Genomic DNA, 25,641 nt, shown 5'->3' on the forward strand with positions numbered 1-25,641 from the left:
ATACTGTTGTGAGGAGTAAATACACCCATTTGCAATGTTTTAATTACACACAATTTTTCTATTGGCTAATTCAATCACTTTATAATAGCTTTAAGATTTTTGCATGGCTCATTCAGAAGAACTCTCCTGACCTGTTGGCTCACAATAGTGCTAGTAGATAAAACCTGTTCTCATGCCTCAGCATTATCATAATAATAAAACCACTCCTGAAGGTACATTAACAAAGCTTTCACTTCAGCACCAATGTGTTCTAACTAACTCGCAAAGCATTGCACAGTCGCTCCAGTTTAGTCTGTGAACAGGATCGGTATGTGGTGCTGGCAGTGGAGGAGAGACACAGTGAGTGGCATCCAACAGAGATAGCAGTGAAATGCCGCCAGCGAACACTTTCTGAATTTCTCTCTGTCTTCCTTTTCATCCTGAAAGTTCACGTGTGCACTCACCCTTCCAATTTCTGTCCGAAACTTCAAATTCTTCAGTGGGAGAAGGAGGGGGTGCGTGGTGAAAGATGACAAGCAGAAGGATGGAGAGAGAGTATGTGATGAAATATGAGTGAAAGTTGAGCAAGGGGGGAGAGAAGGGGTCATTGAGGAACTGACATTTCACATTAGTCTTAATTTAGTTTGGTCATAATTTGGTTTAAATGTCAGTCCTTTGTTTAGGTTTATTATGGTTATTAGTGACATCACTGTCTCAAAGGTTTCAGTCAATCACATTTTCTCTGCTTTTTTTTTTTCTTTTTTCCTGAAAATGATACGGGGGAGTATTAAAGGGCAAATGTGTCTTTTTCCAGCTGAGTCTTGCCAAGAGACAAAGCCTCAGTTTGGAGAGATAAGACAGCAGGACTGGTGCTTCACTGCGGGGGAGATGGAAGAAGTATTTTGGTCTGAAATAAAATAGACAAAAAAGAAAAAAAAAAATCGATTGTTGAGGAAATGTCAGCTGTGCAGTCAGAACCTTCTGGGCAAAAACAGGTAGCAGAGGGAAAAGGCAGACAAACAGATGCAGGAAATGTCTGCCACAAGCCATTTTCTACATCATCACATGTTTTGTTTTGGTTTTTTTCCTGCTTTGTGCTTTAAGTAATATTTTACTACATTGGTGAGTAGCTCGTTAGGTGTTTACAAAGCGGATGAGGAGGCGGGCTGATTTCTTTAAGCCAATAATTGATGTGCCTGATAGCGATGAGAAGTTTTTAACTGTCCAGTAAACAGAAGGATTCATGAGTTCATGCATCAGTCAGAGGCATTTGTGCTCCAGAGTTTGTGTGTGTAATTTGGCATGTAGTTGTCTGTGTGTGTGTGTTTGCATTTGTTAACAGAAGGTCCACCACCACCCAGAAGAAGTGGCATTTAATTCCTTGGTCGCTGAGGCAAAAAAGGAAAATAAGAGTCTGTTGCTACGGCAACGGCAAGTCACGGCACAGCGAAAAGTGCGGCGGTGCTGCGAAAGTGCCTCGGGTGGGGAAGGGGCGAGCGGGGAGGAGGGAAGGGGGGGAAATCTCTAAAGACGGGGTTAATTGACTGGACACACAAGCAGACACACACACAGCAGGCAGAATCACACAAACGCCTGTTTTCTCTTTCATTCGCAGTCACATTTATCAAACATCTTAAAGTCACTCACTCATCTCAAAAGATGAGGGGTAACATAGGACACACACACACACAATGGTATGCTCTCATCAACAGTTATGCCAGTGCCACATGACTGCCTGGACAATAAATGACCATTTTGAGACGGACGTACTGATATTCACATTTTTTCGACTTGGTTTTTATTTTCTTCCCATCCAATCACCTGGAAGATTCTACGACTGCACACTTGAGAGGCTATCATGCTGACAAGATATTCTCACAGACAGCCATATTTAATACCTAACATAGTCAAAGCCTTTGTGTTGTTGCTGCAGCAGTAGGTGACTCCAGGACCACACTTTGCATGATGCTACTGCAGCTGAAAGCATTACTTCTTTGCACCAGTGTTTCACTGATGAGACTCTAATCCATATTTAGGTCTTCTGGTCTCATCTGCTCATCTGAGATTTGAAACTTCTCTCGTGACTCATCTCGGCTTTTTAAACCTACTCATGCTAGAAAAAGAGGGTGGCAGCCAGTTCATTACCCTTTGAATTAATTAGAAACTAATTTTGTTGTTGTGCAGATATCCTTTCACACAGCCCACCAGGACATTCGGAGCAGCTCCGTATGGTTAAAAAAAACTGAATGCTTAAATGCATACGTATCATTCATGCCCCATCACATGTGGTGATGACCAATCCTGAGCCACGGCTTGGCTCTTTTGGATCTTAACTAATGTGAAAACAAAAGATTTCTGCCTTAGAAATATTCTGTAATATTCTGTCTGCTTTTGAAGCCTTCAGAGTGGGCAGAGGTTCTCAGCACCTGGCCATTATCAGGTATTTTACTTAGATTACACTTTAATAGCCTGACACATTGTGCCAAATGCACTGAGGTGTTTTCAGGCATGTTTAAAGGTTTTATAGGATGTTGTCAGAAGCGTAAGCTGGTTAAAGTGTTTTGGTCCCAGCCGCAGCTCAATCTGAGCCCCCCCCCACCTGTCTGAAGAGGCTTTAAACTGCAGAGTGGGGGTGACTCACAGCCAGCTGAACCCTGCTCACAGTGCTGACTGACAGCCACACAGACACTCAGTCTAATGGAGCATAACTTCATGCTGTCGCTCTCTCTCTACTTACCCGATCATAATTCTGCTGTTACTTCTTCCCCGCTATTTGTCTCTTTCTGTTAGAAAGTAGCTCAAATTTGTATTCACAGGGAGATGAAGTCATGTTTGTACGAATGATTAAAGCAAATGCTGTACTTGTGAGCTTCTGGATAATGTTTATACGTAACAGAGGGACAGGGGTACAGTAAAGGGGCGCTGATGATCTGTGGAATATGTGTAAAGGTCAGATGTAGTGGCCAGTGCTAGAACATGTTTTGTGGGTTTTTGTGTAGCTTTGTGTAATTTCTAATGTGTAGAGGTAACCACTTTTTTTAATTGCAGTTTTTATTCCAGTATTCAGGCCCGTGTGTGAGCTAGAAATTCTTTCTGCAGCACTCCTTAAGTACACGGACAATATACCTGCATGCAGTATCCCAGCCGTGTGGATGAAAGTAGGAGGAGGAAAAACGGAAGGTCAGAATATTTCAGAATAAAAAGGTTCAGGAAATGAAGCTGCAGAGTAAATAAAAAAATCATTGTTTTATTCATTGGGGTTGCACAGTAAATCTAAGCTGGGTCTTTTCCAGAAGAAGCCAAAACTGAATGGTTTCCATTCAGGAAATTCTCCTTTATTGTTACTGTGGCTGCTGTGAATTTGTTTGTCACTGCCACAACATGAGCCTGTCCTATATAAGTCTGTTCTATACCTGTAAAAATGCTGTGACGGGCTATAAAGAACTGTGAATGAGAACATGAAGGTGCAGCACTACTGAGTGCAAACTCCTTCGAGACACCAGTGTTGTAATAAATATGAAGTCTTTTCTTTAAAGCTGACTTGCTGTTGATATTCTGTCACCTGAGAATAAGCTCTGACTTTTTTCCTCAAATAACGTAAAAGTTGCCTATTTTTGCTTGACTTTTGAGCTGAATGTGTGTAAAACCACAAAGGAAGCCAGCAGGGAGTCAGATGAGGATTCTGAACTAGTTTTTCTTGTCAAATAAATCCAGGAAGCCTGGGGAAGTGTGGAATTTTAGCTACTAACTTGCTTGGAAAATCCATACCTGTCAATCACTACAGTGACTACTACTACAGTAAAAAAAAAAAAAAAAAAAAAAAACTGCCTATAATTAAAGATCAATTAATAGAATTGGATCAAACTGCAGTAAACACCTGAGAAAACCAGCTCCTTACAGACAACATGACTAATCCTCCTTTATCTGAATCTCATCACAAAGAGAATAGTATTAAATCATTCCAGTTGATGACTTGGTCATTTGAAACTGGAAATTTGATTTGTAATTTCACTGTTTCTTTGTTTCTCTCTTCTCTCTTTATTCAGAGGCAGTGAGGGGCATCCCAGTACCTAGTGGGATGAATGGAAGCGGGATTGGTGGCATGGTTCCCACCAGCCTCAGTGGGCAGCAGCTGGCCTCTGCCATCCCTTCACCCACAGCTGGCAAGTCCTGGCGCAGCAAGTCCATGAATCTCAAACACAGCGCAACTTCATCCATGCTGGCAAGCCCTACACACTCACCTTCCACCACCCCTTCACCGCAGGCCCTGGAAGGGGATGGGTCAAAAGTAGGGTCAAGTGTTGCACCACCTCAGAGGTCAATGCTGGAGAAATTTCGGCTAATTAACCCCCGATCAGCTTCAAGAGCATCGCCATCTGTGGCTGAGATGGCTTTGCAGGAGGAAGATGACCTGTCAGAGTATGGTGAAGATGGATTGACACCTACGGGGTCAGCGTGCAGCAGTGTTAGTAGCAGTGCTACAGCCAAACAAATGGCTACAAAGACCCCTGCGTCGCCCCTCACTGCACCTAGCAAAACGTCCTCATCTTCATCCCCTTCATATTCAAAGGCTTCTGCCAGTGGCAGCAGGTCTGCGGCCTCCTGCAAAGATAAGGAGGACAAAAGCAGGTCTGGTAAATCTTGTAAGGACAGTTCTCCACCGAAAGAGGAGCGTGATGTATTTGCCGACTCCACAAAGAAGACCTCAAAAATTGCCAGCCTCATCCCTAAAGGAGGGAAGTCATCATCAGGGAAGAAAGATGGTGGCACCCCCTCAGCTTCAAGTGGCATCCCAAAACCAGGACTTAAAGCTCCCTCAACAACATCAGCAAAGACGCAAAGTCAGTCCCAGACCCAAAGCCAGGCCACCTTAAACAGCAGCGGAAATATGCGGGGAGGAGAGGGAGAGAGAGCCAAGCTGACCAAAGGAGGTCAGAGCGGGAGTTTCTACATCCAGCGCCCCATGGGGGGCCCAGAGGGCAAGCGGACCAGCATGACCTTGTCCACCAGTACCTCAGCCCTGTCTGGGTCCACTGTGGGAGGAGGTGGTGGAGTTGGAGGCGGAGGAACACCAGGAGGAAATGGAGTAGTTCAGCTTCCCCAGCAGCAGCAGCACAACCATCCCAATACTGCCACCGTGGCCCCCTTCATGTACAGGTGAGATATTTGTACTGTCATTCACAGGACACCCAGAGAGACCAACCTGTTGACCTTTTGTTTTCCAAAATCTCACCTGCACACATTCAGACACACGCTTACAGCCACTCATACAACCCATTAAATCTTGGAGTTCTCCCAATGATCAGCTGGAGCCTCCCCACTGTGCATCTTGCTCTCGCCTCCACATCCCTTCACAGGCATCACTGAACAAATTAACATCCACTCCCTGCTGCTTGCCAAAGCCTCTTATTTAACTGTCTGGGTTTCATCTTTGATGTGAGAATCCAGACATTGGCAGTGTTCAAGAACCCATTCCCCTTCTCTTCATTCAGACAGTGTTGTTAGAGGCATGCATCTGGCACATGGTTTCATGATGTTACAGCAATCAGAGGTGTGGGAAGTGCGTAAATCCCAAAGAAAAAAAATAGAGGAGCCGCCAAAGTCTCTGGGATGCCTTTGTGTTAGGAGAGAAAGGGACTTAGGAATCCCATTAAACAAGACTAAATCCTTCACCCTTTCTCTCTCTCTCTCTGAACTACCTCCTCTGTGGTGCGCAGTCAGCACTGCCACTTTCGAGCATTAGCATTCCTTTAATCCCACATGTTTAGCGAGTTGCTGCGGCTATCAGTCCTGAGCAGATAATGAGTGATAGTCAGTTCTGAAGAAGGAAACTAAAACTTAAACTGTGAAAACACACAGGCAGCCTACTCAGTGAGCAAAAAGTAAACAGAAACACTGCGTGTAGTCAGAGTGGAAGGACCATCTGTGATGTTACCCACAGTTTTCTGAGGGAACATTTTAAAGCTTGGACTTCTTCTCACCGTTTGCTGCCATCTTGGTCAGTAATGGAAAGAGGAAGTTCAAATCTGGCTGCAGTCAGTCAAATTAAGCAAACAGCATCACAGCTGCTCCCAAACATATTTCTAACCATTTTCCCCGCAATTATTTCCAAAACATGCATTAGTTATTTAGTCACTTTTATTATTTATTTTATTCATTTATTAAATAATTTATTTATTTTATCAACTTTGCATCTGAAGAGGACGAGAAAGATAAGGTGGAGTGTTTAAAGAGCAGTTTAATTTGTTCATAATTAGAAACAAATGGCAGAGTTAATGAATTGTCAGAATATCTGATGTTAGGGCTGGGCCACCTCAAAAATGTTACAGTGACATTCATCTGTGCTTTCTTAGATAATAGTAGGTATAAAATGGTAGGTGAGGGAGTACATGCAGGGCTGGTTGAAGCTGTTATTGTTGACAAGTTAATGGCTAATACTCTGTTCGGCCAGAAACATGAAAGTCCTTCCTGACTGCTGTACAAGCTTCTGTCTCTTTCTTCTGTTCTGACCTTGTGGCGTTTTACTCTGATGATTGAACTTCATTTTACGAAGGCTGACTGAGGAATTTCTGTTATAATGAACTCAAAATTTAAGGTTTAAATGTTGGTGTGACTGGGCCTGTTGCTCTACACCATCCATCATTCCATCCATTTATCTAATTCCTCTTGTCATGGGGCAACAGGCGGTGTACACCCTGGACAGATCACCAGTCTATCACAGGGCTAACACAGAGAGACAGACAAGCATTCATGCTCAGTCACATCTATGACCAATTTAGAATCACCAGTTAACCTAGCATGCATATATTTGGACTGTGGAGGGAAGCCAGGGTGCCTGGAGGGGGCCCACATGGGCCCAGCTGGCTGGTGGATTTTAAACAGGATCTTCTTGTTGTGAGGCAGCAGTCCTTTTCAACATATTACATAATAACGCTTATACTGATCTGTGGTGAATAAAGTCTCGAGGAACAGTGATTCACACGCCGTCTCTACCTTTCTGCTCTGTTCCAAGATATTTCTTTGTGCTCACATTTCTACAGCTTCCATGTTCATCCCCCTCTTCCCATTCTAAAAATGCTCTTCCTCATCCAAAGCCGCCAAGATGCATACAGTAAGCGTAAAGGCCTCCTCCTGTGCTACCAGCATTTTTGGCCCAATTAAGCATCCTTGTCTTGTTTGGTTTCTTTCTCCCCGCCCACTTTAAGTTGTTGCATCTGCCAAGCTTAACAGATCACTGTGGTTTTAAGATTTTAGCTGAATTTAGTATGCAGAATTAATTTTCACCTATCTCTCTCTCACACACACACACACGCAGAGTTGCACACAGAGAAATGTAGTTTGCAGTGTCACTTCTTCTCCTCTGCTCCCATAACCTAGGCTGACCTGACCAGTTTTACAGGAGTGATTAAAAATATACTGCTCAAAAAAGAGGTTGCACAGGTAGTCCAACTCCTCCAGGATGGCACATCAATACGTGCCATTGCCAGAAGGTTTGTTGTGTCTCCCAGCACAGTCTCAGAGCATGAAGGAGATTCCAGGAGACAGGCAGTTACTCTAGGAGAGCTGGACAGGGCCGAAGAAGGTCCTTAACCCATCAGCAGGACCTCCTTTGTGCAAGGGGGAACAGGATGAGCACTGCCAGAGTTACAAAATGACCTCCAGCAGCCACTAGTGTGAATGTCTCTGACAAACAGAAACAGACTTCATGGTGGCCTGAGGGTCCAGCATCCTCTAGTGGACCCTGTGCCCACTCCCCAGTACTGTGGAGCCTGACTGGCATTTGCCATAGAATACCAGGATTAGCAGGTCCACCACTGGCAGCCTGTGCTTTTTACAGATGAGAGAAGGTTCACCCTGAGCACACGTGACAGACAATGACAGGGTCTGAAGAAGCTGTGGAGAACATTATGCTGCCTGTAACACTGTTCAGTATGAGCAGTCTGGTGATGGGTCAGTGATGGTTTGTGGAGGCATATCCATGGAGGGATGCACGGACCTCTACAGGCTAGGCAACTGCACCCTGACTGCCATCAGGTATCAGGAGGAAATCCTTGGACCCATTGTCAGACCCCACGCTGGTACAGTGGGTCCTGGGTTCCTCATGTAGCAAGAGTATGCAGGCAGTTCCTGGAGGATGAAGGAATTGATACCACTGACTGGCCCCTATTCTCACCTGACCTAAATCCAATAGAACACCTCTGAGACATTGTGTTTTGGTCCATTTGGCACCACCAGGTTGTATCTCAGACTGTCCACGAGCTCAGTGATGCCCCATTCCACATCTGGGAGGAGATCCCTCAGGACACCATCTGTCATCTCATTAGGAACCCCAACATTGTCAGGCATGGATACAAGCATGTGAAGGCCACACAAACTACTGAATACCATTTTGAATTGCTGCAATGACATTTCAGCAAAATAGACTAGCATCATTTTTTTTCCATTTTGATTTTCAGGTTATCTTTCAGCCTCTGTAGGTTGATCATTTTCATTTCCATCAAAGATGTGGCTTCCTTTCATTCCTAACACATTACCCAGTCTATATCTGTGTAGATATCCAGCATGATTTATTTCCTCATTGAGATCTGATGTGTTTTCAAAGTGTTCCTTTAATATCTTCGAGCAGTGCATTAAAATGGGTGGTGCTGCTAATAAAACAAATGGCAAATTTCCCCAAAATTGCATTTCATTACACCACCAGCAGCACACAATCCTTTTGAAAGGAACAGAGTCAAACATCTTATTACTGCAGCAGCCATTTCCCCCATATATCTCCTCTCTTATTTTTGGGTGATATTGTGCCATACAGGAGTGGCAGCGAATATCTCTGTCTCCGTCTTTGTGAATCCGCTGAGGTGAGGGAAGCTTGCAGGAAGAAAACAGCTTTTTCACATGAGCTGAAGTCACAGGCTGATGCTGTTGTCGCAATTGGAAGCCAATTTTTATCTGCAGCTCTGCAGGTGGTGGTGGTCCCTGGTGTGTGTGCGGTGTGTATATATTGGAAGAAATGCATGCTGTTCAGTAGCTCGTGCTTCGTACTCCCTGTGCCTCTTTCTCTCTCTGTGTGCCTGTTTTTGTTTTCGCAGTTTTTATATGCAAGTTTTACTATGTGTATTTCAGGATTTTGTGTGTGGTTTAAAGTGTTAGTTTGCATGTGTTCCCGTGTGCGAGTGCCTTTTATTGTGTTTATGTATCAGCTGTGTAACTGTGTTGTTCTGTGCCTTTCGTCTGTTTTTGCATGGTTTTGTGGTGCTTTCATTGCTCAAAGTTTGTATGTATGTGTAAGACTGTTGTTTTGCGAGAAGCATTGGATGCCATCCGTGTTTCTTCAGATCAGCAAACAAACAGGGGAGTGTGAGGTGGCTCAGGCTGGGGGAGAGGAGGCAGATGCACTCACGTATCTCATGCAATCTCCTGCACAGACACACTCAGAATACCTCTCATCTGAGAGTGTCCCCTCCTCCCTTTTGAGGTGTCCATCTGTTGAATATGTAACCGAGACTAAAATCTGAGAAATGCAAACTGTTTTCTTGCTTAACAACATAGAAATGCACACTGAACGCAAAGGGGAAAAAAACTCCAGCTGTTACTTAAAGTCAAACCATAAAATATTTCAGGTACTGTACTTCAACCTCAATATTTCTAGTATTATAAACACTCAACAGGCCATAAAATCTTTATAGGATCGTGTATTAGTTTTTTAATGCAATGTTAAACTACTACTAGATGCTACTCATTTAAGTTGATGAAGAGGATTTTTGTCTTTGGAGGGGAAACAAGACACAAGAAACACTAGAAAAGAGCATAAAATGTGAAATAAACTTTACAGCTTTCATCAAATTTAGTCAAATCTTTCCCTCCATGACTGCAGTGACTGTAATAGAGTTTGGGTTTATCAGATGTTTCAGTCTATCTTCTTAACTGCTGTGTGTTATTTGTTCTTTGTGCCTTTAGGACATTCTCAGAAAATGACTGCACAATGGTGGCCCCGGCCGACCCCTGCCTCAGCCCCACGAAGGGAGAGCTAGTCTACAGCAAGACAGCCAAACAGTGCCTGGAGGAGATATCAGGTATGCAGCAGGTCACCACACATATGTGGGCTCTGTGTAGATAATATTTCTTAGTGTGAGACTGAGGCTGTGCATATATATTTGTGCATTAAGATCATTATACCTGTAGATGAATAATCCTGCTGCAGTGCTGTGGTACATGCTAAAGGAACTGATTTGAAAATGACCTTTGCCTTCATTAAAGAACTGGGAAAATGTGTTAGCTTAGATGGAGACTGTTGTTACATTATGGATTAGCTGTCCTTTGTAACATTTGTAAAAGAGGAGGTTTTTGGGCCTGTTAATGGCATATAGTATGGCATATTTGGCATATAAGTACCTGCAACGTACTGGTGTTATGCAGTCGGTGTGTGTGTGTGTGTGTGTGTGTGTGTGTGTGTGTGTGTGCGCTAAAGTGAGTCTGTTTGTGCTTGCTGGGTGGGTGGGGGGTTGGGGATTTCCTGTTCTGTGCTGTTTCATGTGGGGAAAGGAAAAGGTCAGCACTGACAGCTGGACATGGGGAGCGTCTGTCTGTGTTTACATCCTGCGGGCTGCCATCAGCTGATACAATTGCGTTGCTGCATCACCACCAGTCACCGTGACACATTATCATCAGTACATGCACGGGGTTGTTGTCAGTCTCAGAGAAGGTATCACATGACATTAATAGATATATTTCAATCTTGTTTGTTTGTAAAGAGAGACAGCTGCAGGCATCTTCATCGTCTTCATTGTTTAATTGTAGTCGTGTGGAAATCTGTGCAGCTGTTCTTCTGTATCTCAGAGTTTAAGATCAAGGGACCACTTTAAAGGAGTTTCTAACCACAAGCTTAAATTCCTGACAAGTATGAGAGGTTAACCCAGGCAATGGACCATCAAAACACAAACCACTGCCACAGAGAAATCCTTTTGTCTCAACTGCGTTTTCCCGATTCTGAAAGAAGAGTTCACTGTGACAGCTCTTGAACCCTTTTGTGCATTATAGATCTTTGGTGTGCCTTAAACGGCGATAGTCCTTTTGTCACTCGATTTTGTTGCAGAGGATGTTTTAAAACTTTTCGCACATGATTTGGTTTTTGCATTTTAGGAGAGCAGATCACTTGATGTGTTGTTGATGTCTTCATTTGAATTCAGACCTCCTAACTCAGATGTCAAGTTCAAAGTTGAGCCAGAGGGCCAGCATGCACAAACAACAGCACGTAATTATAGGTCTGGGGATGTCAGGTCGGCAGCAACATTCCAGACATTTTGCTTCGGTCGCGGCTTTTCCAAAGCCCGTGATTTCAAGGGTAAAATTAGACTGCAGCGCTGACCGTTCTCTTTGTTTGGGATCCATTACAAACACTTGCTTTTTGATGTCACACGCTTCATGGTCATTGCAGTCGTCGTTCTTCCTGCTCTTTCTCTGTAGAGAGGCACAAATGAGTCTCTGAGAGGGAAATTCAAGTAGATGCATGCCACCAATACCACATGACAAGACTTCTCATTTTACATATAAACTCTGAACGAGTGTCAGTGAGAGCAACTATATAACGCTTTATTCATATGTTGAGACTCAGTGCCACAGTATATATTCACGATAACACCCAAATTCATGATGAATGGGGCATCTACACACTAACACAAGTGCCTCATATTGTATGATGATTAGGATCAACTTGATTGTGTTTCTGAGGCAACTGCTTCCAGTGTCCTCTAGCAGTCAGTAGCCACGATTAGAGAATGTTGTGGGAGACAGCTGTGACTAATAGAGAGAGTGCTAATAATGCCTCCACTGATTGATGGGAGTATGTTGGCTCTGTGGTCTCATTGTTGATCTGTGATAAGCTGCAGCCTTTGCTGCTTTAGCTCCTCAAGATAGCATTTAATTAAGTTTGGGTGGTCAGAGTGGTGCAGCAGGGGCTGCAAGCTTACAGGTGCACTGTCCAAGCAACTCATTGTCACACTGTGAGAGGAAGAGCGATGGAGAGACGCTGAGAACGAGGGGAAGAGAGGGAGACAGGATAAGGGCTGAACAGAAAGTGAGAGAATGAGCGAGATTAAGTGGAAGAGAGGGTGATGAACACAGAGGGGGAAGAGAAGGAGAGAGTGAGAGAGAGCGAGAGAGAGAGAGAGAGAGACGCAGCCACACCGAGAGCTATGTGAGCCCATTTGCCGGCTTCACCGCCGCTCACTCTCCGCTGTGAGGAGAGAGGAACCATCAGAGAGGGAGGCAGCAGGAGTGTGGCTGTCAGGTGGTAATTAAAGGAGAGGCAGAAGGTAGAGGGAGATAGATAAGAGTGAATGAAAGGACTGCCATTTAATAGGGGGAAAGATAAAGAGAGCGCAAGAGGAAAAGAGAATGTGTGAGGAGCGGGAGATGTAGCGACTCATTCATCCACGCCCCTGACTGTGGTGAAGCAGGAGAAAGGAGCCAAGAAGACAGAGAGACAGCATGCGGACAGAGGAAGGAGTGGAAGAAATGAATGTTTGTGTCTGGCTCAGTGTCTGACCATGAGTATGGGCTGGCTCAGCGATGGACCTGGATTTTACCTACATGCCTGAGAAGGTGGTTTTCTCTCCACTCTTCTCCCTCTGCTTGCTTTCCCTCCAGCCCACTGAAGCCTGGACATCAGTCAGGAGACGCAGGACGCGGGGATCCATCTCTTATGCTGCCACTGTCCTCTGTGCTCTTTTTCCTTCCATATGCTTTCTCAGTTTTTCTCAGCCAAGATGTGAAACAGAGTGCCACGCACAGGTAGATCCACTTGCATGCAGTTTCAGTCACTGAGCCACCAGTGGTAAAGGGGTAAGCTGAAAAGGGGAGGGGATGAAGAGAGGCGCGGAGTTCTCGGTTTATCAGGGAGGCAGCCCAGCTCGACGGCCTCCGCAGCCTCTCCCTGACAACCTCAACCTGCGGATCAAGCAGCGTTCGCTGACTAACCTGACCCTGCTCAGTGATGGCGAGCAGCAGGTTTACTCCTTTGAGCTCGACGAGCCACCATCTCGGCTCTCCCAACCTCAGAACACTTCATTGTACTCATCTTCCACACAACGGGCAGGAGGCAGTCTGCAGGGAAGCCCCAGGAAGGAAGCGGTCACAAGAGGCGGAGGTGTAAGGGGCACCAGAGCTCGATCCCTGTCGCTCTCCCTCACTAAAGTACTTTCTCAGTCAGAGCACTCCCTTATCCCCGTCCCTTGGCGTTGCACGGCAGCAGGAGGGCGGCCACAGCGGGCATCGTACAGCGGCCACCCGAGGATTGAGGCGCAGCGGAGGTCCAGAGAGGTGGCAGGAACAGATGAAGAGGTCAGCAGGGGACGGCCCGATGATGAGGCAGCAGCAGTAGACAAGGGAGGTGGGAAGCAGGGAGGCAGGGAAAAAGATGGCGGGTACTGGGCAGAGGAGGAGGTTTCTGGGGGAGGTCCGCGTGAAGGAACAGCTCAGCTTGATAAGGAGGTGATCCTCACCATGCTGGGTGACCTGGAGCAGGTGCTGCACACACAGCCACGCCCACGTAAGTTAACACCCGTTCTCGATGAAAGTCTAGAAATGACTTAAAGTATATAAAGTATTGTTTGTATTGAATGTCACACCCATGATCTGTGGCTTGTGTCCATTCAACATGAGAGGATTTCCATGACAACACTACACACTAGTAACTTTGTGCAGGATGTAGGCTAATTATTTTCACAATCTTCATGAGATTAGTCTGCACTTTTACACCCACTCACAGATATATTACATCCTCACCCAAAAAGACCTACACCAGCAGCATTAGTTTGAATTGCAAGGCACAAAGATGAACAGACCCACGTTACACATCCTACTTTCCATCTGCATTCACTCTGTCACAGTCTGCAAACGAGGCACTTTGGTGTGTGTGCAGCTTAACGTGCTATATTCTGTGATTTAAGCTGATGGAGTGTAAGCTGGTACAGTGCTATACCTTGGCAGCAGCTCTGTTAATAGGTGTCACATTCCCCAATGTACACACCATCCCCCTCCCTCCCATTTGGGGCTTTTGGAATGATCACCCGTGCACAAACCCGACTTTACCGTGAGAGAAACGTGGAGGCGATCAAAAGGATTTTTGATAATTATTGTTTCGAAACAAAGTAAAGCAGAGCAGAGTTAGCATGAGCAGATTTTGCTGATTTCCTTTAAGCATGTGAAGGCATGATGCAGCAATAAACACAAATACCTTGAGATATAGATAATGGAAAATCAACACCTCCTCCACAGCTGCTATTACTTGCACCGCCCTCACAGCCTGTGAATCACACAGCCAGTGATCAATAGCCCGTTATTGCACATTTTATCATGTCTTTGCATGCGCAGACTTGTATGTGTTCATACGGGTGTTTTTATTTCTTCTTGTTTGCATATATTGTTTTGAGTGTGTCAGAAGAAGCCATGCGTTACAGTGAAGAAGCCATTGTGGCACAGATATTTGTCGCTGATGTAATTAACAAGCTCTCAATGTGCTTCAGTGGCTGCTGGGAAACCCTTTCAGCAACAGGGCCAGAGGATTGCACATAGGTGTGTGTGTGTGTGTGTGTGTGTGTGTGTGTGTGTGTGTGTGTGTGTGTGTGTGTGTGTGTGTGTGTGTGTGTGTGTGTGTGTGTGTGTGTGTGAGAGAGAGAGAGAGAGAGAGAGGTGTCAGTGATGCCAGGCTTTATTCAGAGTGATTTGCAGCAAACTGCAGCAATAAGGGTGACGACAGTGCACAGTTATGTTTGGATGGGTGTTATTTTGTATACATTTGTATCTATATTATAATTAGATAAGTACACTATTAGTATTAAGTTTGATTGATGGGCATTCATACCAGTCAGCATGAATTAATCAAAGAGGGAAACTGGAGGAGCAAACTAGCATGTAAGCACTGCCTGGTACTGTACAGTGTGTGTGTGTGTGTGTGTGTGTGTGTAAATGTGTCAGTTAAATGTAAATGTGTCAGTGTCTGTTAAACAGCAGCTATTTGCATTTTGTTGTGTCAACTCTGTTTCAGTTAACATTTGTTCTACATCCATGGTTTGTGTGTGTCTAAGGATCTGTGCATATACCTTTCTTGATTCTGTTCCCTTTTAAACCCCACCCCCTCACACACACACACACACACACACACACTGGCCTGGTCTCAGTTTGGCTGCTTCCTCTCCTTTCCAGGCCAAGATCTGGATGCAAGCTTGAATCCAACTGAACACTTGGTGGCTTCTCACCTCTCTGTAGTGTTGCAAGTGAAAGAAGCAGCTAAAAATTTGTATGAGCAGCTACTACATTAGGTCATTAGGTGCAAAATGTTTAACTATGCATGTCTGCTATGCTTTCTGATCCACTCAAAGGGAATGAGCTGATAAATTACTTGTAGTTATGCTTTGGAATGCAGAAAGTGTAATGTTGTAGTGTTTTGGTTTAGCCATGGGATGCAGTCATGTCACTGCAGCATTGTTCAGGTGAGACCTGCTCTTATACTGGCTGGTAATTACTCTTATACACACGTACACAAAATCAGATAGTCGTGATGATTTGAGTTTGCGGTGGAAGAGATTTTTAGTCCTATTGCCACACCTGGATAAAATCAAGCACCTAGCCATGCAGTCATTCTAAAGATTTCACTGAATTAAAATGTGGTACTGTAATTGGCTGCCACTTCAGTCTGTGAAATTTCTTCCCTCCTACATATTCTACAATTAACTGCACATAGGATTATTGCAAAGTGAAAGCTTTTAGGAACCTCAGCTATGTGTGGCAGACCACGTGAAAGTTACAGAGCAGGGCTACCAATGCTGAGGTGCATAGTGTGTAAAAGTCACCAGCACTGCCGAGTCAATAACTGAGCTCCAAACCTCCTCTGGCATTAACATCAGCACAAAAACTGCAAGCTGGGAGCTGCATGCCATTGATTTCCATGGCCAAGTAGCTCCTGTAGGTGTAATGTGTAGGTGGCCCAAAATATTTGATCGTATCGGGTAAATCAGATTTTTTTTATATATATATATGTCAATAACTCAGTCATTGATAATTAGCAGCCCCAAAGTGCCCATCAGATATGGGGTCAACACTGACCTCAGATAACCTTCAGTATTTATACTCTACAAAGACAAAACATGACCTCAATTATACCAGAGTGCTCTTTCGCAGTCAGGTCATTGCACACTGCAGTATAATTGAGGTCAAGTCTTGACTTAATTTTTAAAAAAAAAAACTTTTTTTAAGCACAGACATTGCAATGGAGACTTTTCTGTTTAGACAGCATGTCTTAAACAGCATTAACCTCCAATGCTAAATGTAATTGGAGGCAGAGTAACACCCAGATTTCTGCAGTCGTTTCCCTGCTTTTATTTTTTTTAAAGCATTTGAAAGGACCGAGGATTTTAGTGACTGAAAATAAAGTTGAAAATAAAGTCTCTGTCAAGGCACTTTTCTGTAAATGTGCATCTAAGTGACTCTACCACTGTGCATTCTCACACAGCATCCTGCTAAACAGGAAGACAGCTGTCAGTTTTGTAGTAGTCAGGTCGTGTCTGATCGTGTTGTTCACTGTGGAATCGAAAAGAAGGATCTGTACAAAAACTGAACTCCATCCCATAAATGACACGCATAGAGCCAAGCTTTATCCAAATGCCTAAAGGTCAACTGTAAAAATCATTTTTATAGATTTATTTAACTGGAAAACCGACTTAGCATTTCAGCTCATTTTCAATGCATTCCTGCTTTATATTCCAGAAGATAAAGAACTCAAATACTGTGTTTTTCTGCCCATGGCAATGAGCTGCCCTACATGCCGGGGGCCTTTTCAAACATCCAACCTACTGGGATACCCATCTGCCCTGCAGTGCTCCATTCTGTAATCCCAGTTGCATCGTCTGAAATCAACACACAGAACCGCTTCTGGAGACAGTTTTCCTGTGAAAGCACCTTAAAACTAGAAAGCAGTGTGACTGATATCCATTTTGTGTCTCATGCCACTTGTTAATTACCCATTGTGTGGTACCTGCCTGCGGATATAGGCTAGCTTGACAAGCTAACAGAGAGGCTTAATTGGAGCTGACAAGTAGATACTTTGGTCTGTGCTCGCTGCTCACACTTCTAAAATGTTGCCCATCCAGTGCTTATTAGCAGCACTACTTCAGTAAGCTTAATGAAACAAATTCTTCATCTGTAAAGGAGGCACTGAGAAGAACATAAAATATATGAAGTGCTTTCTTAGCTGTCCCCCGCTCCAGGGCGCGGTAGAGAGATGGAAGCCTTTTTTTTCTACATGCCTGACGGAGAAGCACAGGAGCACTGACAGAGTTTGCTTCTACATGCTGGCATGACTGTGTCCCAAACTAAGTGACAGATTGCGTGGTGTCATGGCATGACATCGCTGCATCAGCCTGAAGGAAAACTGTCAATACTGCATAAAATGATACATACACTTTTTTAAAGCGAAAGAAGTGCATGTTGGTGCAGCCTGACAGGCTGATTTATTGTGTGAGCTCCAAATTCCCAGCAAGTGGGTTAGGGACGTTCACCGTAATGCTGTCTGTCATTGTGATCGGTCATCATTCCGTTCCCCTTACTGAGACGTTCCAGTGAAATCCAATGAAATACTATATGTCAGATGTCCTTATCACTTTTTATATTGTGGGTGTTGTGTGTAGCTTTTGTGTGTATGAGTGAGCGCTGCTTGTTGTTAAGCGTGTGTCCAAGCATCTCAGTAAATCATGTAAAAATGTCTGTGTGCAGGAGAAGACCCCGAGACGAGACGTATGAGGACAGTAAAGAACATCGCAGACTTACGGCAGAACCTGGAGGAAACCATGTCCAGTCTACGAGGGACACAGATCAGCCACAGGTGAGCATGCAGATGCTGCAGCTCATTGTTTTAAACACCTGATCAATGACTCTAGTCTGCTGTTTTGGAAACAAGAAATAAAATTATTTGTTTGGATGTTTATTGGTCATAGGATATATGAGATTAATTATAAAGCTTCAACAACATAACTTTCTGGATTTTAGTAAATTTATGTATTTTTATGAAGTGCCTTCCAAGATACAAATCACAAGGTTCTTAATATTAAATAAAACCACACAAAAGAAGAAACAATAAAATGGAATGAAATGCTGCCCAAATGCCAGTTTAAAAAGATGAACCTTCAGCTGTGTTCTGATTGAGTTCACTGAGATGACAGATGATAGACTGGAGGACAGAGAATTCCAAGGAGTGAGGGCCATGATTGCAAAAGCTCTGTCGCCTTTACGTTTTGGTCTAGATTTAGGGATGGATAACAAGCCCCGATCAGAAGACCTGAGAGTCCTGCTGGTGACACATGGCTGCAAAAGTGTAGGTGGGTGCTTCACCATGTGGAGCCCTAAAGGTGAACACCAGAACTTTGAAATTAATTCTAAATTTAATGGGGAGCCAGTGCAGCAGAGGTGTGACATGAGAATGTTTGGAAGAGCAGCATTCTGCACAAACTGTAGACGATTCAAAGAAGTTCTACTCAGATTTATTTCAGATTTAGTTGTACAGTAATAGGATGAAATTTACTAATATTTCTCAGCTGATGAAAACAAGAATGAACCAGACCCTTAACATGCAAATCCAACGACAGATCCCCATCAAATGTCACTCTGAGGTCTCTAATAGAGGGGTTCACATGACAGGAGAATGAACCCAGATTTCTGATGACCTTGGAGACCAGGCCGCAGGGGCATCCAGGATTTTATGTAATTCAAACAGTTATATACAATTAAAACTTCCAGTTTAAAAGTGATATAAAGCTGAATATCATCAGCATAGTGATAAAAAGTGTCTGCATGTGATCTCAAAAGCTGATATAAAGGAAGTAAATACAATGAAAATAAAATAGGGCCAAGAACAGAACCCTGTGGAACACCATGTGAGAGGGGGGGGCTGATGATGATTTGTAAGTACATGTGGCAACAGAGATACTTCTGTGAGTAAGCTGTGAAGTGAACCCTTAACGTGCTGTACCAGATATGCCCATCCAGTGCTTGACTTGGCTGCAGGTGTTTATTTTAAAACACACACACGCGCGCGCGCACCTGTGTTTGCATGCACAAGGGCCACTTTTATGATACTTATCAAACACTCACATCTAGAGTTTTCTGTGTCTGGAGGACATTAGAAATATTGGATCACTGCATTTAGATTGTTTGAACCACACTTCTCAATTAAAAGCAAATCAGGAAAATAAATTAAAGTCACCAGTCATGTATTTGCTGTTAGCTGAGTTAAGATGATTTTTACATAATTTATTTATTTTTTTTGGACTCTTTGGGTCCACATAATCCATCAATCCACCGTACAAATCCAAGTGCTTTATTTCCTCAAATAAAAACCAGGAGTCAGGTAAAAGCTTGGTCTATGATAATGACCATGGTTAACACAAACCCATGAAGGCAGGGCCTCGGTGCAAGCCTGGGAAAAAAGGCAATATTGTTTGGCTTTTTTTGCATATGGTATCCCTTCAAATATTTCATAGTAAAAGGCCTGTTACGAGATGAATGGTTTCTGTCAGTTGAAATGCCGCGATGTGCTGAATTTGTATTGTTGTGTCCTGAATGTAGCAGAGGCATTTTGCTGGAATATTATGTTGGGTCGCAAGCTGTTCTATCGTTTCTGTCATTTGTTCCATTAGGTTTGCGGTTAGTTTCTTCTTCATTTAACTTCATCAGATTACTGAAGCTGTGACACAGTGAATGCAGTGGGTTGATGATGCTCCCTGTTTGCATGCATAGATTTCTGCAGAGTGATGCTCGTCTTTAAAGTTTTTAAAGTACAAATGTCAGAATGATTAATTGCATAGTATAGTATCTTTACAAGGCAAACAGGAGTAAACCAGAATAAGGGTAATCACTCTAGTGTTTCACACCACCAGTATTTGGAATAATAATGTGACTTAACAAGTCCAAAGAGGGATTATTACACAGTTGCTGCCAGCCATTCCTGAAACAAATGAAGACAAAACGAAGGATATTATTAAAAAATTTAATGTGCTCTTGCTTTGTATATTCTCAAACTAGGTTGGTAAGACTTAATAGTGAGACTTTAATATAAGATTTCAAGTGTTGATCAAATCGGGAAGTTTATTTAATGCAGGGGCATGTGTATCATGGCACCACCGCTGAAAATAAACATTAAGAAAAGTGAATATTTAAAAGAAAAACAACTACAAAAGGTTTTAAAAAAATGCTTCTTTATGCTCTCAGCTTTATATCTCAGCACAGATTACCCAAATGTGTTTCCTTTTGCATCACTTGTCCTTGGCAAATAAATTGGTCTGATTTTGATATCTCTGGCTCATTTTGTACAGTTTATCACACTGATCCAACAGGGAGATATGTCCCCAACTATAATGACATTCCCTCTATTAGCATGCCATCTTCTCCTCCACATATCCTGGATTTAATTAAAAGCAGGCGCCACCTTCCTCACCAGCTGGCACACATGTAATGACATTCAGGAGTTGATGGACAACCAACAACTTAAAAGACTGTGGTACCTGTGAGCCGTGGGCAACACAGAGAAGCTAGTGAATAGATTGCGGCTCAGGCAAAGACAAAATGATCTATTGGTTTATGTCAGCTCCCTGGGCAAAATGTTCCCTCCTCGTCTCTCTCCTTCTCCCTCAGTCTATTATTTTGTGTGTTTTGCCCCATTTACAGAGGAAGATGGTGGCCGGGCTGCCGACAGCCATGACAGATGGCAGTCTGTGTGTGTGTATGCTTTTGTGTTTGTTTTCTACTTCTTTATTCCTTAGAGGAGTCTCAGCCAGGCACGATCAATACAGCGGCATTGTCTTACCACCGCATTTAATCCAATGGGACCCACAGGGTTGGGGTGTGAAGGCTTTGATTGGTCAAAGGAGGCAAGTCTCATTTTCATGCATCAGATGCGCACGGGCAGTCAGCATGGAGTATTTGGAAAATGCATCATCATACCTCCACATTAGCACTGTGTGTGGTGTCGGTGTGTATATGAGTTGGAGCAGTGGAACAACAAAGCGGTAGGTACTGGTAGAAGGTAGCGGCAGTATGGATCACTGCTCAGTTTTCAGCCATTAGATTTATTGTAAAATGGGAAGTCGGCTCCTGAATGTTTGAATGTAAAGAGCGCTTTTGAGTTTGAATACCAAATCTGTTCATGACAAAAGCCTGGCCAGGCCACCCTAATCTCTCTCCTGGATAAGCAATGGGGCTAATCACCAAGAAGCTTAGTACCTTAGTTAATTAGTCACTGTTACACTTGAGTAGACATGGCTGTCACATTCATTCCTCTGACCTTCTCTTTGCTTTCTTTCGGATTTCCCATTTATACCGTTTATATTCCAGCCTTACAGACTGCAAGATTAAAGAGCTAGTCTGAGGTATTGAAACTTAAAATTGTAGTTTTACTTAATTTACTTGTTCAAAAACAAGTGAAATTTTATAAACAGTTTGTCTATGCACCACTCAATGAATGAATGAGCAATTTTTCATGCTCTGTACAAAAGCAGATTTATTAAAGCATGACTTTCAAGATAAGGATCCTGTTTTCATTATCACTCTAAGCGGGATCAGATCTAACAACACATAGGAGTTGATGTTTTAGATAATTATGGTGTTTGATTTATTATATTCCAATTTTAAAAGATTTAATGGTATTTTTTCCCCCTTATGTTTAGATGCCATCACTAATCAGCTCCATTTTCAGGTCTCTTTTGAAACCCCTGGTAACTTTAGAGGCACAGAGTTTACAAATGTGATTATGTAGCTTACTCGACTTTTTCTCCAACAAGCTTAGCGTGTTTAGCCACTCTGCTGCATTTCTCTGCTCTTTAAAGAGTTTTTTACATGATATCACAACAGTCTGAAAATGTGCCCTTGTCTGGAAGCTGGTGGCGGCTAATGTTACAGAAATGATTGACCCGTTTGACAGAGATTCGTGTGGTTAAGCTACAGTTTCACAGGCTCTGAAACAATCTCCTCCTCTCATTGAGCTGACCTTGTTTTTTTTTTTGCCTTCACGGCAGCTTGAGTGGTACCCACAACATTGTTCAGATATCCAGATGCAGTGGGGCCTCCCCATGCAGTTAGTATCACTCAAAACACATTTACTTTATCGCCACTTTTTTCTGCACAGAAAATAATTTAAAAAGTATTTTTTGACAGTTGAAGGGAGAAAAAAAAAACTCCAAGAAAAGCTGTGATCTTCAAGGTCAAACGTAGCACAGCCAACAGTCGAGGGATATCTTCCCCCCTCTTTGTGTCTCCCAGTCTGCTGGAACCTGAAGGATCGCTGAAGGGATTTAGCGACTGGCATTTTGAACATAATAGCTTCGCTAGGACAGATTGTTTACATTTGGAAAACAGTGAGAACAGGACAGACTAAATTATTCATTGCTTTGGAATTGAGGAGATTCTGAACTGATGTATAGGATTTAAGAGGTGAGCATGAGTTTGTGTTTTCAGCGTGCATTAGTACACACACAATGCATGCTTCAACGCCTTAATGCAAAATTTCTACAAATTCACAAAATACTCACCAAACCAAGCAAAAATATCATGCCTGTATGTTCTGCCCTCAAACGTTGGATAGCAACAACTGTGTAACCCCAAAATGTGCTGCTGAGTTCTGAGCTCTGCTGGGATGAAATCTTTGTGCTTTTCCATCCATCAGTTGAAAGTATTGACATATTTGTCAATATTGACGTGTCTGCCATGTGAACACACTAAAATAATTCTCGTGTGGCTCCGAAGAACCAAACAAACTGGATTAGCTTAACCAGGATACTACATAACCCAGCTGCCTCTTTTAAGCAGTGAATGAAGAATGCACCCTGGGTGTTCAGACTTTTTCTTCTTCTTTTGGCTGCTCCCTTTAGGGGTCGCCACATCGGATCATCTGCCTCCATCTCACCCTCTCCCTAGCATCTTCTTCTGTCACACTAACCCTCTGCGTGTCTTCCTTCACTGCAGCCTGACTTCCTCGTGCAGTACCACAGTTCCTCTCTTGCCAGCCTATCATATACTTTCTTTAGATCCACAAAGACACAGTGCAACTCCTTCTGACTTTCTTTATTCTTCACCATCAACACTCCAAGAACAAAAATCAACATAGCATCACATCAAAGCATGTAATAGACCCACTGTGTGGGTGTCACACTTTGCTTGTACTAGGTGTGAAATGGATACGCATGCTCAAGTTGTAGCACCAGCAGGGGGCAGTAATTTATTTGAAGCCAACAAGCTAGATGACTGATATGCATTTACATTTGGCCTCCCCTACACCTATCGTTTCATCTTTTCTTTTTCTTAAATTGTTGCTGAAATGGCTGCTGATAAAGACAGAGGTGGTAGTGACTTGTTGGCTTTAAATAAATTATCACCTCCTGCTGGTACTGCAACTTAGGCATGCGTGTCCATTTCACACCTAGGACAGGCAAAGTGTGACACCCACATGGTGCACCAGTGGGTGATACTGGGTTGCAAACGTTGCATCAAATGCACTCTTTCTTGGCATGGTCGCCATACTGCTGCTCACTGATCACACTGCTCCTCTTAACCTAACTTCACAAATCTATTCCAACTCTATCATTCTGTAGTTGCTACAACTCTGCACATCACCCTTATTCTTGAAAACCTGTATCAGTAGACTTCTCCATTCCTCGGGTATCTTCTTTTTGTCCAAGATTGTGTTAAACAATCTGGTTATAAAGTCCACTGCTGTCACTCGTAGACATCTCTATACCTTCACACGTATCTCATCAGAGCCATCTGCCTTTCCACTCTTCATCCTCCTCATAGCTGCCCTTACTTCCTCCTTACTAATCCTCTGCACTTCCTGATTCATGAACTGTCCTCTATCCATCCTCCTTTCTGTCTTATTTTCTGCATCTTCTCAACACACTCTTCCTCAGCACTACAACTGTACTTTCCCAGTCAGCTGGTAACTCTTCTCTACCACCCAGAGCCCGTCTCAGTTTATCCCTGAACTCTGTGCAACATTCTTCCTTCTTCAGCTCCCACCATTTACTCCTTGGCTGTACAGTCACTTGCTTCCTCTTCTTGATTTCCAAAGTCATCCTACAGACCACCATCCAATGCTGCCTAGTTCTTCTCTTATACAACACCCATTTCCTTCCTCTTCTTAAAGTACATGTTCACCACAGCCGTTTCCATCCTTTTTGCAAAACCCACCACCATCTGCTCTTCTGCATTTTCTCCTTAACAGCATATCTACCCAACACCTCATCACCTTGGTTCCTTTCACATACATTCAACATCACCCCATTCAATTTCCAGCTTCAAATTCATGATCCTGTCTGACACTCTCTCACTTCCACAACACTATTCACACACTCTTCCATTTCTCTTCCTATCTACACCATGGTAGAACATTTTGAATCAATATCCAATGCTCCTGGCCTTGCTTCCCCTCCACCTGGTTTCCTCCGCACACAATATATCTGCCTTCCTTCTCTCCATCATATCAGTCAGCTCTCTCCCTTTACAAGTCATAAATTTAGATTTCCTACTCTCACATCAAACTCCTGCCTTTCCTTCTCTCTTGCTGCCTCCTAACACACCTTCCCCCTTTCTTCCCTTTTTTCTTCAGTCAACAGTACCATAGTTTCCACTTGCACCATTTTAGACAGCATTGTTTACACAAGCTTCAATCGATCCGGTATAGAAAGCTCATTCTTGATGATTGTTTGATCTGGCAAAGATTTTACGCCACATGCCCTTCCTGATGGAACCCTCCCCATTCATCTGGGGTGGTACTGGCACTAGTTGTACACTGGCCTGTGCTCCCCACCCCCTTTGGACCTTTAGCATGCAGAAATAAAATTATGCACAACCTTTTAATTCCCCTAAAGGAGCAGCTTTGAGGCTTCGGTGAGATGATTTTGTGTAGAGTAGGTGGGTGAAAGTGGGTGTCTCACACCAAAAATTTATTTTCATTTTTATTCTCACTCTCATTTTGTTGCTTTTTAGGTTTTTGACCAAAGCAAATGTATTTTAGTTAGTTGAGCAGCTCAGTACGCAGACAGGCACAAATTGTCATTTTGCATGTGAACATTCAGTAATGGAAAGGCATGCATTCAGACAGTGATGCATAAATGTTACATAACTTTTTCAGGAGGAGGTCCTGGGTATGTGTTCAGACATGAAGCTCACGTCAGATGCTGTCACGTTAACAGAAAGGAGTGCATGTCCAAAATGGGCAAAAATGTATAAATTAGATTTATAGGTTCTACAAGGCTAAAACACATAATACAAAATATTTTTAATTTCCTACATATTTTTAAAATCACATTTCTGTATCACTTCAGTTTTTGTTGTGAAGGCAGAAAACAGTCTGAATAACTGCAGTTTTCCAATAATGAAACATTAATTTTATCATGCCAAATATATCAGGTTCATACCATCTGTCTGCCTAGGAAGGATGATGGTAACTTGAACAGGAATAGCTTAGTGTTGTGATCTTGAAGAAAAAAAAAACATGGCTATAATATTGTACATGACATGCAGTGTCTATGAAGTGCTGCTAACGACATACATTTTCCCATGTTTTGGCATTAAGCTCCCATGAACTGGACATTAACATAGAGCTCATTAGCAGCTGGGAGAAAAAGG

General features: G+C 43.2%; 1 protein-coding gene across 3 annotated transcripts in view; it reads left to right on the forward strand.

Annotated features, from left to right (window-relative positions):
* nav3 (neuron navigator 3) overlaps window positions 1-25,641 on the forward strand; it is a 178,825-nt gene that overhangs the window by 93,980 nt on the left and 59,204 nt on the right. For all 3 annotated transcript variants that reach the window (XM_030719892.1, XM_030719893.1, XM_030719894.1), the window contains exons 8-10: window positions 4,026-5,136; window positions 9,934-10,049; window positions 17,743-17,851. In XM_030719892.1, coding sequence (XP_030575752.1) covers window positions 4,026-5,136; window positions 9,934-10,049; window positions 17,743-17,851 — 1,336 coding nt within the window. The remainder of the gene's footprint in view (window positions 1-4,025; window positions 5,137-9,933; window positions 10,050-17,742; window positions 17,852-25,641) is intronic.

Source organism: Archocentrus centrarchus, chromosome 23 (genome assembly GCF_007364275.1).
Source record: "Archocentrus centrarchus isolate MPI-CPG fArcCen1 chromosome 23, fArcCen1, whole genome shotgun sequence".
Lineage (NCBI taxonomy): Eukaryota > Metazoa > Chordata > Actinopteri > Cichliformes > Cichlidae > Archocentrus > Archocentrus centrarchus.